This window comes from Schistocerca piceifrons, chromosome 1, assembly GCF_021461385.2.
Source record: "Schistocerca piceifrons isolate TAMUIC-IGC-003096 chromosome 1, iqSchPice1.1, whole genome shotgun sequence".
NCBI lineage: Eukaryota > Metazoa > Arthropoda > Insecta > Orthoptera > Acrididae > Schistocerca > Schistocerca piceifrons.
Window position 1 is genome coordinate 760,705,533 of NC_060138.1, and position 16,121 is coordinate 760,721,653.

The 16,121-nt window shown below is 42.4% G+C and overlaps 1 protein-coding gene across 1 annotated transcript in view; it reads left to right on the forward strand.

The window, feature by feature from the left end:
• The window catches only part of LOC124774909 (otoferlin-like), a 188,459-nt gene that overhangs the window by 91,090 nt on the left and 81,248 nt on the right, over positions 1 to 16,121 (forward strand). Inside the window, exons 7-9 of the mRNA XM_047249587.1 lie at positions 2,903 to 3,100; positions 10,719 to 10,835; positions 14,086 to 14,241. Of these exons, the coding sequence (XP_047105543.1) occupies positions 2,903 to 3,100; positions 10,719 to 10,835; positions 14,086 to 14,241 (471 nt within the window). The remainder of the gene's footprint in view (positions 1 to 2,902; positions 3,101 to 10,718; positions 10,836 to 14,085; positions 14,242 to 16,121) is intronic.

Consider the following 16,121-nt stretch of genomic DNA (forward strand, 5'->3'; position numbering starts at 1 on the left):
CAGAATGTGCGTGGAAAGGAATATGTGGAAAGCTAATTACAAGAAGCAGTCAAATGGAAACGAGACTGATGGAAAAAGCTACGTAAAGTGTTTATTACTTCGAAAGTAATGGGCATAACTGTTAATACATTTATCTGTCTTGTGAGACAAGACTGTCAGAATCTTCATTGCAAAAGGTTTACGGCTTTCTACGGAACCATGATTGTACCCAGGCGTACAGTTCTTTATCCGAAGCAAATCGACGACCACAAATGTCTTTCTTCGGGGCTTCAAAAATATTAAAATCGCAAGGGGAAAGATCGGTGCTGTGTGGAGGATGTGTAAGGGATTCCTAGCGAAAATTCTGCATCATAGTCGAAACAACCTTGGAAACATATGGTCGTCCAATATTGTGCAACTATCCAATTATCAATGAGAAAAAAAGTCATCATGACTTTCTCGGAGCTGGGTGCCTTTTGTTTCGATAACGCTGCAGAAGTGTCGCTGGCTGAGACCAGTGAAGTTTCAATTCTCTGGGAAGCTCTTACACATCCTCCATACAGTCCCGATCTCTTGCCATGTGATTCCCATATTTTTCGAGACCTAAAGAAAGACATTCGTTTTCTTCGATTTGTTTCGGACGATCAGTTGCACGCCTGGGTACAATCATGATTCCGTAGGCAACAGCAAACATTTTTCGATGGAGGTATTGACCGTCTCTTCTCACAGTGGGATGAATGTATTAAAGGCTAAGGCGATTACTTCTGAAATGATAAACAATTTACTTACTTTATTTCCGTCTGTCTAGTTTTCACTTGACTTCCCCTTAAACAAGAATAGGTTGATACGACGTGCGTTAAAACACCAGGGAAAAAAATTTCATAAACTAGAGGTACTCGTAAAGAGCTAAAATTGTTGCATATATAAAAAATAATTGAAGATTCTGGTTGTACGTATTACTTAGAAATGAAGAAATTGGCACATGAGAGGAAATCGTAGTGGGCTGCAACAATATTTTCTCGGATTTGAAGGTTCAAAAATGGCTCTGAGCACTATGGGACTTAACATCTATGGTCATCAGTCCCATAGAACTTAGAACTACTTAAACCTAACTAACCGAAGGACGTCACACCACACCCAGTCATCACGAGGCAGAGAAGGATTTGAAGGGAAAATAAAATAAAACTGTTATGCGCTAATGTGACCGAGGTGTCAATATTCGTAATCAGTAATTCATTGTCAATTTCTGAATCCTAGCCACACCTCCACAGCTCGTGTCCTAACAACATGAATCCGGAAAGTTGATAATTGAAAGGATACTCATGGAGTGTATGGAAGGGACTGTCCATGGGGCTCTTCTGAAACTGATGATCTTTACGATGAAACCCTTGGTCAGAAAGTAATTGTATGGCACAGGGCAATCGCATTAACTCTTTTTCCTCTATCGTCTGGTCTTGGGGTCATATGTCTACGAAGTAAGAAAAGAAGGAGAGAACATTGTTTGCGAAATCTGCAAAACTGTTGGAATTTAAGTCGCAGTGGATTAGCCTTGGTGCCTGTTAGATTATTAAGAGAAGCAATTTCGGGTAGTGTCCTGCAGTTGACCAATGGAATGTATCCTATCGAATGCAAGACATGACTTGAATCGAACTTTGCGACGTATTCTTGTGCAGTCATCAGCAGAGAAAACATTATTTTATTTTATTTTTTTGAGTCATCAGTCTTCTGACTGGTTTGATTCGGTTCGTCACGAATTCCTCTCCTGTGCCAACCTCTTCATCTCAGAGTAACACTTGCAATCTACGTCGTCAATTATTTGCTGACTGTATTCCAATCTCTGTCTTCCTCTACAGCTTTAACCCTCTACAGCTTCCTCCAGTTCCATGGAAATTAATCACTGATGTCTTAACAGATGTCCTGTTACCCTGTCCCTTGTCCTTTCCAGTGTTTCCCACATATTCCTTGCCTCTCCGATTCTACGCAGAACTTCCTCATTCCCTCCATATAATTTTCAACTTACGTATGTAGTACCACATCTCAAATGCTTCGCTTCTCTTCTGTTCCGATTTTCCCCGAAGTACATGTTTCACTACCACACAATGCTGTACTCCAAACGTACATTCTCAGAAATTTCTTTCTCAAATTAAGGCTCATGTTTGATACTGGTAGACTTCTCTTGATCAGGAATGCCGGTTTTGCCAGTGCTAATCTGCTTTTGATGTCTTCTTTGCTCCGTCCGTCATTGATTATTTTGCTGCATGGGTAATAAAATTCCTTAACTTTATCTACTTGGTGACCATTGATCCTGATGTCAAGCTTCTCGCCGTTCTCATTTTGCTACTTCTCATTACTTCCACCTTTCTTCGATCTACTCTCAATCCATATTCTGTACCCGTTAGGCTGTTCATTCCATTCATTAGATCGTATAATTATTTTTCACTTTCACTCATAATTGCAATGGCATCAGCGAATCGTATCATTGATGTGCTTTCACCTAGAATTTTAATTCCACTCCTGAACCATTCTTTTATTTCCATCATTGCTTCTTCGATGTGAACAGCAGGGCAAAAGACTACATCCCTGTCTACACCCGTTTCAATCCGAGACCTTCGTTGTTGGTCTTCCTACTTAATGTTCCCTCTTGACTCTTGTATGTATCGTGTAATACCCGTCTCTGGCTTTACCTTACACCTATTTTTCTTAAAATTTAACATCTTACACCATTTGACACTGTCGAACGCCTATTACAAGTCGACAAATCCTATGAACATGTCTTGATTTTTCTCTATATTTCTTGTTTTTATCTCAGAAAAGAGAGGAATCTCGTTTCCAACTATAATCGACTTTATCCAAGTGAATAAGTAAGATAGACTTATCTGTTATTTATGAGGTTCTTTGACTGTTGAAATGCTTTTACTTGCAGGAATCTGGGCTTTCAGAACTGGAAAAAGGAAAGAGCAGACCAACAGCCGGCGGTGATGCCGACCAGATATCAACTTTGATTAACGTGGGTGCAAAACTGAGAGAAGATGCCACCAGGCTCATGAGGACCACCGACATCTGGGCGGCAGCCTACACACCACTAGACATCTATAGAGCCAGCAAATGCAAGAAGCTTGTGGTACATTCAGCATCCCCTCTTACCATAATAGTCATAAAATTAGAGTTGGTGCAGATGTTGAGAGTGGAATTTTCTTCAGAAAGATCATTCTTCAAATCCTCGACTTGTTATCCATTGGGTTCCTGTACCGAAAATCTGCCAAATATTATTTTAGTTGATACTGTATGCTGCTTTCTATTGGTTCTCAGCAACTCATATGAGCTTTTGCCGTTTCTTCTCATACGATTTCCCACATGTTTGTTTTTGGTTTGTGTTGGACAGGGATTTCATATAATTTGCATCTTCATTGTTATTAGGAATAAATGTAAATCGTTTTGTTACCTAACACCTCGGCTTACAAGATTTACGCTTCTATTCATAATTGCCTTCCAGACGTTAACTTTTCTTGTTATGTATAAGGGGTAGTCAAATGATAACGAAACAGATATAAAAAAATAATTAAACTGTTCATTATTTCAAAAGTAGTGGTCATAAGTGTTAATAAGTTTATCTCTCTATGAGAGAAGATGGTCAATGCCTTCATGCAAAAATGTTTTCGGTTGCCTACGGAACTATAAGTGACCAAGGCGTGCACCTCGTCGTCCCAAGCTTCCAAAAGTATAGAAATCTCATGGGGAGAGATCGGGAGAATATGAGGGATGTGTAAGGGCTTCCCAGCTATTCTGCGGTAGCGTAGTCGAAACAGTCTTGGCAACGTGTGAGCGATCATCATCCTGCACCAGAACAATGCCGTCCGTCAACATTCCTGACCGTTTGGACTTGATGGTGCGCGTCAGTTTTTGCAAAGCGTCCACGTACCGCCGTGCGTTAGTTGTGGCACCGTGTCCCAGTAAGTCAATGAGCAGCGGGCCCTTTCAGTCAAAGAAAATGGTCATCGAGACTTTCTCAGAACTGAAGTGGCTGTTGTTTCGACAAGGCAGCAGAAGTGTCGCTGGGAAGCCATTACACATCCTCCATAGAATCTCTATCTCTTCCCATACGATTCCCAGATTTTTGGTATCCTGAAGAAAGACATGCTTTGCCGTCGATTTGCTTCGGACGAAGAAGTGCACTCCACGATGCAGTATGGTTCCGTAGGCTATCACAGACATTTTTCCATGAAGGTACTGACTCTCTTGTCTCGCAATGGCATAAGTATATTAACGGTTATGATGATCACTTCTGAAACAATAAAGAGTTTATTTACTTTTTTCCATCTGTTTTGTTTTCATTTCACTGCCCTTTATATTATCTATTGTGTCTCCTTACGTTACTGTGTCGTTCCTGTTGACGTTTTCAGTCTGAAAACTGGTATAAGTCAGCTCCACACAATAATCTATCCTGCGGAGGTCTTTTCTTCTAAAAATAGCTCTGAGCACTATGGGTCTTAACATCTGAGGTCATCAGTCTCCTAGAACTTAAAACTACTTAAACCTAACCAACCTAAGGACATCACACACATCCATCCCCGAGGCAGGATTCGAACCTGCGACCGTAGCGGTCGCGCGATTCCAGACTGAAGCGTCTATATCTGCTCGGACACGGCCTTTCCTTCTCTGCATAACTGCTGCTACCTACATTAGTTTCCGTCTATAATTTTTATTGCACACACTTCCATCTGTAACCAAATAAATTATCTATTGATGCCTCATAATTTGTCATATAAGTGCATCCCTTCTTTTATTACTGTTTTGAACCTCCTTTCTGCCCATCTCAGTTCAATACATCTTCATTAGTAACTCCATCTATCCACTTAATAGTCAGCATTTTTCTATAGCACCACATTTCAAAAGGTTCTATTCTCTTCTTATCTGTATTGTGTATCGTTCAAGTTTTATACAAGGTTACGCTACACACAAATAATTTCATAAAATACATTTTTACGTTTAAATTTATGGTCGATGTTACAAATTTTACTTTTCCAGGAACACCTTGCTTGCTATTTCCATTCTGCGTTTCATGTACTCTCTAATTAGGACATATTCAGCTACTTTGCTGCTCAAATAACAAAACGCATGTGTCGCGTTTCCTAATATAATTCCTTCACCATCACCTGATTTTAGATTCCATTCCATTATTCTTTCTTCATATTTGTCGATAATCCTCTTACAACCTCTTTTTAAGACACTATCCATTGCATTCAGTTGATCTTACACTTATTTTGCTATCTCTGACAAAATTACAGTGTCACTGGCAAAATTTAAAGTTTTTATTTCTTACTGATGAACTTTAATTTCCTTTCCAGTTATCTCCTTGGGTTACTTTAGCACTTGCTGTATTCTTCTACTTTTTTCTGTTTGGCTGCTGAAGGACTCGAAGCTCCAGTGTCGATCTCACCTGTTAACTCCAACTCCTTCTGTATTGTGCTACTTCCTGCCAATTACTCATGCCCATCGTCGTGCACATCCTTTTTGATTTCGTTTTTCCACGTACTCATCGGTCTCCCCATTACCAAGTGACTCCCCCATGAATATTTTTGAAACCACTTGATCCACTTTCATTCTTATCAGATGGCCTGCCTATTGAAGTCTTCTGGAATTTATTATGATCATTATTGTCGCTTCTTGTGATAGCATTTGGATTTCTTTGTTGTCTCTTCTCTTCCATCTTTGCGATTCATTATGATAGCATGAACCAAAGATATTCCTACAGACTTTGTTTTCAAATATTTGTGACTAGTGTCCTTCCCTTTTAGTTAAACCTTATGTTTCTGTTCCACGGGCCATTATTGATCTAATGATTGTGTTATATAGCGTCTTTTGTACTACTTGGCTCCGATTCTGTTCGCCTATCATTGCGTCCAGAATTTTGAACTCTTCAGTGCATTCGAATTTATGTTTGACGGTTATTAGATGATATTGGTTGTCTTGTTCATCTCTACATCTTTGAACTAACATGTATTTTATTTCAGATCGTTTAGTTTTAGTCCAAGTTTGGATGCTTCTTCTACGAGCTCCCCAAATAACTGCCTAATCACTATTTCACGTCTTCCAATGAACACTATATCACCTGCATACGCAAAAACGTTAACTTTATTTCTTTGGACACTCCCACAAAGTAATAGTTTGAGTTTCCTCACGATTTTCTCCAAGGCTACACTAACGAGAAGATGGGACATCGCATCTCCCTGTGCTAGTCCAGTTTTGTTTTAAAAGTGGTTAGATTTTATTCCATTTAGCAAATCTCTGCTTACATTATCATTCAGGCACATTTTACAATGATTTATAAGTTCAATTCGAAATACTAAGACCTTCATTAAGTTCCATAGGCTTCGCATGTGAATGGAGACGTAAGCTTTCATAAAATCGATCAGCAAGTAATGTACACTCCTGGAAATTGAAATAAGAACACCGTGAATTCATTGTCCCAGGAAGGGGAAACTTTATTGACACATTCCTGGGGTCAGATACATCACATGATCACACTGACAGAACCACAGGCACATAGACACAGGCAACAGAGCATGCACAATGTCGGCACTAGTACAGTGTATATCCACCTTTCACAGCAATGCAGGCTGCTATTCTCCCATGGAGACGATCGTAGAGATGCTGGATGTAGTCCTGTGGAACGGCTTGCCATGCCATTTCCACCTGGCGCCTCAGTTGGACCAGCGTTCGTGCTGGACGTGCAGACCGCGTGAGACGACGCTTCATCCAGTCCCAAACATGCTCAATGGGGGACAGATCCGGAGATCTTGCTGGCCAGGGTAGTTGACTTACACCTTCTAGAGCACGTTGGGTGGCACGGGATACATGCGGACGTGCATTGTCCTGTTGGAACAGCAAGTTCCCTTGCCGGTCTAGGAATGGTAGAACGATGGGTTCGATGACGGTTTGGATGTACCGTGCACTATTCAGTGTCCCCTCGACGATCACCAGTGGTGTACGGCCAGTGTAGGAGATCGCTCCCCACACCATGATGCCGGGTGTTGGCCCTGTGTGCCTCGGTCGTATGCAGTCCTGATTGTGGCGCTCACCTGCACGGCGCCAAACACGCATACGACCATCATTGGCACCAAGGCAGAAGCGACTCTCATCGCTGAAGACGACACGTCTCCATTCGTCCCTCCATTCACGCCTGTCGCGACACCACTGGAGGCGGGCTGCACGATGTTGGGGCGTGAGCGGAAGACGGCCTAACGGTGTGCGGGACCGTAGCCCAGCTTCATGGAGACGGTTGCGAATGGTCCTCGCCGATACCCCAGGAGCAACAGTGTCCCTAATTTGCTGGGAGGTGGCTGTGTGGTCCCCTACGGCACCGCGTAGGATCCTACGGTCTTGGCGTGCATCCGTGCGTCGCTGCGGTCCGGTCCCAGGTCGACGGGCACGTGCACCTTCCGCCGACCACTGGCGACAACATCGATGTACTGTGGAGACCTCACGCCCCACGTGTTGAGCAATTCGGCGGTACGTCCACCCGGCCTCCCGCATGCCCACTATACGCCCTCGCTCAAAGTCCGTCAACTGCACATACGGTTCACGTCCACGCTGTCGCGGCATGCTACCAGTGTTAAAGACTGCGATGGAGCTCCGTATGCCACGGCAAACTGGCTGACACTGACGGCGGCGGTGCACAAATGCTGCGCAGCTAGCGCCATTCGACGGCCAACACCGCGGTTCCTGGTGTGTCCGCTGTGCCGTGCGTGTGATCATTGCTTGTACAGCCCTCTCGCAGTGTCCGGAGCAAGTATGGTGGGTCTGACGCACCGGTGTCAATGTGTTCTTTTTTCCATTTCCAGGAGTGCACTTTTTGTTTACATTATGATACTTTTTGATTTATTATTTTGATTACAAATATACTAGGCGTATTCGGAAAGTAAGATCCGATTAGGCGCGAAATGGAAACAACTTTGAAAATCCTATGGAACTTTGCACAGATGTGTTAGGCAGTGTCTTTAGTGTCCTGTCGAGTTCTTTACGTTGCTCTTTTAAGTTGAGAGTGCAAAGTGATCACATGGAAATGCCTAAAACAACAGTGTCTCCCGCCAAGTATGTGGATATGGTGAGAGATTTCGCCCGAAGCTATGCCGCCCACAAAACATAAATGTCATGCCTTTCTTTCTTCAAGACAATTTTCAGCGGCATTCTGCAGGGGCAATGGAGGCACTCCTGGAGCGTTTTCGATGGGAAGTGTTTCATCACTCACAATACAGCCCTTAATTGGCTCCCTCCGTTGTTCATCTCCGCTCACATGAACCGCTGGCTACAAAGACAACATTTCGGCACAAACAACGAAAGGAAGACCAGTGTAGAGAATAGGCGGAAAACACAGGCGGCTGCTTTCTGTGGCGAGGGTACTGGGAAGTCTGTACAACGCCACGACAAATGTCTAAGTCGGAGCGACGACTATTTAGAGATGTAGCTGAAGGTGTGGCTAACTGTTGCCAATAAAATGTTTTTGATTTTCGCAACCTTACTTACCAAACAGTCCTCTTATTGTCAGTAGTGCATCTATTTCTCCAAAATCCAGTTTGACAATCCCTGATTATATTTTCTGCGTATGGTTTCAAGCGGTTCAGCAATCAGCAGAATAAATTCTTTCAGGTTCTGTTAACTAATGATATTCCTCTGTAGTATCTGATGTCTTTCCTGTTTCCTTTTTTTATATTCGGGACTATTGATGATTCTTTCCATTCTCTTGGTGTGGTCTCAGTTTTACAGATTACATGTGGGTCAAGCAAACTTCTGTGCAGCGTTTCTCCTCCATATTTTAGCATCTCACCTGGAATTCCGTTACTCCCAGTTACCGTGTCATTTTTCATGTGCCTGATATTCCCAGCACCTCTTCATATGCTGATTCTGGAAGCTGGCAATTATTATGGATGCTACTGGAATTAGTAATTGATGATTCTGTATCAGAACGGTTCAGTAAATTGTCAAAATATTCCTTGATTTATGATGAAATTGTGCATGGTTCTATGCTCATATTGTCATCTTCATCCTTCATCAACTTACATTGGTAATTAAAGCCTCTTTTATTTTTGATGACTGTACCATACATTTTCCAAATGTAGTTATTTTGATGATACTCGTGAACAGATTCAATCTGTTGATTTAGGTAGCGTTTCTTTTTCTTACGAGTTATTTTATTACCTTATTTATGCGCCTGCCGGAGAGTAGCTTCTATTTCAGGAGTTTTACATGCTTGCAGCCATTTCTTGTGTAATTTCATAACCTTATCTTCAGCTTCCTCACATTCTTCATCGAAGCACTTCTTCCTGTCTTTTTTCACTCTCTCTAATTTATGGTTGCAGTTGTGAGGATAATCTTTTCTAATTCTATGCCAGCGCTCATTACTTGTCATTTCATGACTTTCTCTCATATATATTGGAACATCCAAACGGTTTGAAACTTCAGCTTTATATTTTAGTTTTTCTTCTGTTCCTATTACATTATCCAGATCAAATCTGGTTTATTTTTGTTTTAGGTGCATCCTTCAACGTGATTCTCACTGTATTTATTACTATACTGTGGTATGACCCAATTCCTGCTCCTCGGAAGGATCGTATATATGTAACTGTCTTTCTATGTTATGTAGGGGAACACGGTCAATTTCATATGCCATTTTCTTGTTACTTGAATTCCGTTGTTCTTTATGTTTCCTTTTTTGTGGGAATATAGTGCTGCTAATAACCATATCCGTTGATGTAGCAAAGTTTATCAGCCGAATTGCATTGTCATTACTTTTCTAATGCAAACTTTCCTTTCCAATAATAGGTTTAAAACTACCCTCTTTCGCAATTTTTGCATTAAATCCCTTACTACTATAATGACAGATTTTTTTAGTATTTTGTTCAATAGGTCTGATAAGTTTTCGTTAAGTTATCCTTTTGTGCACCATCTTTATCATTAGTTAGTGCATGGCAGTTTATTAGCGACGAGTTGAACCATTTCGATCTTACTCTAATATAGCATAAGCTTTCATCAGCTGCTTCAAATGATATTACTGTGGACAGGAAATCATTTCGTACGCAGAAGGCTGCTCCAGATTAATGGGAACCGCTTACTGTACCGCTGTTAAAATTGTATACTTATCCATATCTTGTATACTTCTACGCAACAGCCTTGTTTCCTGCAGTGCTGCTATTTTTACATTATAAAGGTTATGCTGTTTACTGTGTTCCCAATCTTACATCCACTTTCCAGCTAAAGATCGACGTATTTTGGGGCCCATGTGTCATCTGAGGCATATGTGAGATATTCATTATATTTCAGTTTTCACGTACCCAGGTTGTTAGTCCTGCGTACAACCCCCAACCTGGAGGACTGGGTCTTTTCCTGTAGATATAGCCCTTGCTTATCTTTTGCAGATTCCTTTACCCACCGGAAGGCAGTACTTGCTCTATGTGCAGGTTAAATAATATGGGGGATAGACTGCAACCCTGTTTCACTTCCTTCTCAACTCCTGTCCCACTTTCATGTCGTTCGACTCTTATAACTGCAGTTAAGTTCCTGTACAATTTGAAGTTAACCTTTCACACCCTGAATTTTAACCCTGACAATTGCTCCATCGTGCCAAATCCTGCGTGGCTCATACCTTGGGTGTTATACAATCATTTTTATTTGAGTTCACTCTAATGTCAATTTCAGTTGGATGCCTATAAAGAAAGTTAATCCATGAAAGTTTTTTCCTTCAGGAGAAGTTGCGGAACATGGCAGAGGTCTGGCAGTCCGGTGGTCCGATCTTAGGGTTTGACGTCGCGCTCTCCGCGGGAAGTCTGCTGCTGGAGGAGCTCCGCGACGCTATTGAAGACGTGAGTTGTTGTCTCTCAACCACGTCGGCTCTAAATTCTATTGATTAGAAGATTGTATTAGTAACTCTAGTCACCTGAGAAAATGCCAGAACAGAAGGAGAAAATTGCAGTAAATCTTTCTTATACAGCCACACATTATAATAATGAAGAAAATCTATCATTGCCGCAATTGCTGATCAGCATATCAGCACTATGCATAATTACACACAGTCCCAAGTCCGCGTTTCAGAGTAATTTGACAGCTACTACCGATATTCGTCTCGGTGACTGCAATCATGAAACTGTTTAACCACCAGCGGACAATGCTTCTGTCGGTGCACAAAAAAGGCGAATATGTTCCTCTTTAAAAGACCGACAGAGAAGTGGAAAACCAGCTGCTTCAATTTTCATAGCATCTTCCTCATCAACAATTTTGGCATGCCTACATACTCCCGTTCTTTTAACACACAGCATACCAAAATATAAATCATTTTATCTAGTCTCTCTTTGTACACACAATTAAGGCTTCATATTCAGCATCTCCCTCTCACTGTCACTGCCTACATATAAGTGGTGATCAAGAAGTTTCCTTTTGAGGCCGTTGATACAGTGTGTATTCAACCAGGCTCGTCTCCGGTGCTAGTATAGAAGCATCGACGTACAGGCATGGGGTTAGTCTGTCCTTCGAAAGGAAACATTTGGTCAGCCCCTTATATATCTCTCTCTCAGTGACTCCTTTTTTTCTCAATGACTTATAGTATATCCCATTGGCACTGTCTCCTCTCTCACTTACACTCTCGTTCAACCTGGTTTTCGTACCGCCGCTGTCTCCGCCGTACCTTGGCAGATCAAAAAATCTGGGGGGTCCAACTTATATTTTCCTCTACACCCACGTCTTTAAATCACGATCACCGCCTGAATTATGATTTGTGTCTTAACAGGGCGAAAATATTATTCGAAACATTTTATTGAATTTCCAACCTTTCCAGTTTCGCATAGTTTTTATCAGCCATTTTCAGTTCTTTTCAGGCATGTGAAGTTTCTTTTTAGCCCGTTTTTATCACTGCAGTACCACTTTGGCCGTACACAGAGATAGTGCGTCATTAAATTTTGTTGGTGAAAAAATGCTGACTGGAAACATATTCTGATGGCTTCAGAGCCCTTCGATGAACCTAGAATCTTTGTCATGTGTTTACTACGTCAGCTGAAACTACATTTACGCCTCAGACGGATATTACGTGCATATTTAATTGCGTAAGTACAGTAACTTCGATCCTCTGGATCCTGATAACGAATGATGATGTTGAAACACGTTTCAAGGCTCCTCGAGAGCATTATCGTAAGAAAAAATGATAAAAATTTCAATGATTTGTCATGAATAGGAATTAAAGAAGTAGCCATCCTCACAAATGGTAGTTTTCGTATTCAAAAATTGTTGTTTTTCGAGGTTTCCTCGGAAAAAATGGTGCTTCTGACTCTACAGTGTAGTATAGCTACAGTATACCCGTTCTTTCTAAATGGATCGCAAGGCCAAGGCCTACCTGAAACACTTGATCCCTTATCTCCGTGTCAATAGAACCCAAGAAATGACCGCCTGAAAAAACGCGTATCAGCACGCGAATTTTTGAAATATATTGGTATCGTGTATTACCTTGCACGAACTGATTAACACAAAACACGTTAATTCATCTTATTTCATTAGTACTACGACTCACAAATGATGAACACTGTCCATCCACAGCAGGCGAAAGTTGAGGCACTGTTGCGAAGTAATTTCCCAGTGGATTTCAAAAACTTAAAACCTATGAAATGCTCCTTAGTCACACCATCTAAGGCTCACCCTCTTAGAAAACTTTAGATAGCTGGTCATTTCTGTTAAATGACAATAGTAAACAACTTAAGAATCGCGTTGCTATCGGGCATCATCCATTTAGCATTATGCTTTAATTTCAGTTTCGTTTGCGACTCAATTTCTAGTAGTTTACGTTTACGAAAGATTGAGATAAATCTGTCAGGCTTGAAAAAAACGAATTAAAAATTTAACATGAAAGTTCATCACCAGTTTCTTAATCATGTCACACGTAAAAGTTCGTGGAGCATGACATACTGTGAATTTTTAATACGGTATAGTTCGCTTACTACGTTTGGTTCTAGTCGTCTGGGTAGCGCTGAAATTATTTTTCTGTCGAAGATGGGATACTGGGCCATAAAAAATCTGTTGGTATCATACACAAGTAAGACTTACTCATCAGATCCTAGAAGACATGAAGCAGATTAAAATCGTTAAAAGACAGTTATTTTGCAGTTGAAAATACTGTGTCGAAACCTGTCAAGCTCTTTTCTCAGTGACCTAGTAGATAGTGTCGGAAGTTCCATGTGGCTTTTCGCGGGTGATGCTGTAGTATACAGACAAGTTGCAGCATTAGAAAATTGCAGCGAAATGCAGGAATATCTGCAGCGGATAGGCACTTGGTGCAGGGAGTGGCAACTGACTCTTAACATAGACAAATGTAATGTATTGCGAATACATACAAAGAAGGATCCTTTATTGTATATCCAAACACTGGTAGCAGTTACTTCCGTAAAATATCTGGGAGTATGCGTACGGAACGATTTGAAGTGGGATAATCATATAAAAGTAATTGTTGGTAAGGCGGGTGACGGGGGAGAGTCCTTAGAAAATGTAGTCCATCAACAAAGGGTTACAAAACACTCGTTCGACCTATACTTGAGTATTGCTCATCAGTGTGGGATTCATACCAGGTCGGGTTGACAGAGGAGATAGAGAAGATCCAAAGAAGAGCGGCGCGTTTCGTCACAGGGTTATTTGGTAAGAGTGAAAGCGTTACGGAGATGTTTAGGAAACTTAAGTGGCAGACTCTACAAGAGAGGCGCTCTGCATCGCGGTGTAGCTTGCTGTCCAGGTTTCGAGAGGGTGCGTTTCTGGATGAGGTATCGAATATATTGCTTCACCCTACTTATACCTCGCGAGGAGATCACGAATGTAAAATTAGAGAGATTCGAGCGCGCACGGAGGCTTTCCGGCAGTCGTTCTTCCCGCGAACCATACGCGACTGGAACAGGAAAGGGAGGTAATGACAGTGACATGTACAGTGCCCCCCCCCCCCCCCCCCGTCACACACCGTTGGGTGGCTTGCGGAGTATAAATGTAGATGTAGATGAAGAATCAGATCAATATTAGAGAACACAGTGTCTTAGTCACGTAGATTGTCAGTTTACTTTCTAATGAGGCCTGGATGGACTTCCACAGCCGCAGCCTACCCTGCCTGACGTGGTGGTGCGGCTGGTGCTGGCGACCGGCGGCAGCGTGGGATACGCCCGCCTCAAGGCGCGTGACCTCTGCTACACGGAAGAGCCGGGCCTCCGTGGCTCCATGTGTGGCAAAGTCTCCACAGTCATACTGAAGGTAGCAACAAATGTCAAGATAAAGTCTGTCGCCTGCCTTGACTCGCCTTTAGTATTGCTCTATTACAACACAGATATCTATGGTCTTCAGTCCGACGACTGGTTGATACCACTCTCCACTCTAGAATATATTCTGCAAGTCTTTTCATAATTACGGAAATTTATATATTAAATTTTTTTCGAGTCAAGTCTTGGTGCCTCTCTACAATTTTTACTCAACACACTTTCCTCCATAACGAAATTGATGATTCCTTGATGCAGATTACACTGAGGTGCCAAAAGTCATCGAATACCTCGTAATATCATATTGGACCTACTATTTCTTGGCATAGTGCGCCACCTCAATGTGGCATAAACTCAACAAGTCCTTCGAAGACCCCTGCAGAAATATGAGCTATGCTGCTCCTATAGCCGTTCGTTATTGCGAAAGCGTTGCCAATAAAGGATTTTGTGCATAAATTAACCTCTCTATTACGTCCAGTAAATGTTCGATGGTATTTATGTCGGGCGATCCCGGTGGCCAAATCATTCGCTCGAACTGTCTAGAATGTTTCCAGAATGAGATTTTCACTCTGCAGCGGAGTGTGCGCTGATATGAAACTTCCTATCAGATTAAAACTGTGTGCCCGACCGAGACTCGAACTCGGGACAGTTGCCTTTCGCGGGCAAGTGCTCTACCATCTGAGCTACCGAAGCACGACTCACGACCGGTACTCACAGCTTTACTTCTGCCAGTATCTCGTCTCCTACCTTCCAAACTTTACAGAAGCTCGTTCGCAGAAGAGCTTCTGTAAAGTTTGGAAGGTAGGAGACGAGATACTGGCAGAAGTAAAGCTGTGAGTACCGGGCGTGAGTCGTGCTTCGGCAGCTCAGATGGTAGAGCACATGCCCGCGAAAGGCAAAGGTCCCGAGTTCGAGTCTCGGTCGGGCACACAGTTTTAATCTGCCAGGAAGTTTCATGTCTAGAATGTTCTTCAAACCAATCGCAAAGAATTGTGGCCCAGTGACATGACATCGTTGTCTGGAAACATAATGTTCATGAACGGCTGCAGATGGTCTCCAAGTAGCCGAACATAACCATTTCCAGAGAACGATCGCTTCAGTTGGACCATAGCATCCAGTCCATTTCATGTAAACACAGTCCACACCGCAATGGAGCCACCAACAGCTTGCACAGTGCCTCGTCGTCAACTTGGGTCCATAACTTCGTGGGGTCTGCGCCACACTCGAGCCCTACCCTGCCTTCAGCTCTTATAATCTAAAATCGGGACTCATTTGACCAGGCCATGGTTTTCCAGTCGTCTAAGGTCCAATCGATATTGTCACGAGCCCAGGATAGGCACTGCAGGCAGTATTGTGAATTAGCAAACCCACTCCGTCGGTCGTCTGCAGCCATAGCCCATTAACTCCAGATTCCGCGGCACTGTCGTAACGGATACGTTGGTCGTACGTCGCACATCGATTTCTGCCGTTATTTCACCCAGTATTGCTTGTCTGTTAGCACTGACAACTCTACGCAAACGTAACCGCCCTCGTTTGTTTAGTGAAGTCTGTCGACCACTGCGTTGTTTGTGGCGAGAATTAATACCTGATATATGGTATTCGCGGCACACATGTGATACTATGGATCTCAGTATACTAAATTCTCTCACGATTTCCGAAATGGAATGCGCAGAGCTCCAACTACCATTCCGTGTTCAAAGTCTGTTTATTCCCGTCGTGCGGCATCAATCTCGTCGGAAACCTTTTCACATGAATCACACGAATACAAATGACAGCTGCGCCAATGAACTGCCCTTTTATATCTCGTGTATGCAACACTACTGCCATCTGTATACATGCATATCGCTACCCCATGACTTTTCTGACCTCAGTGTCAGC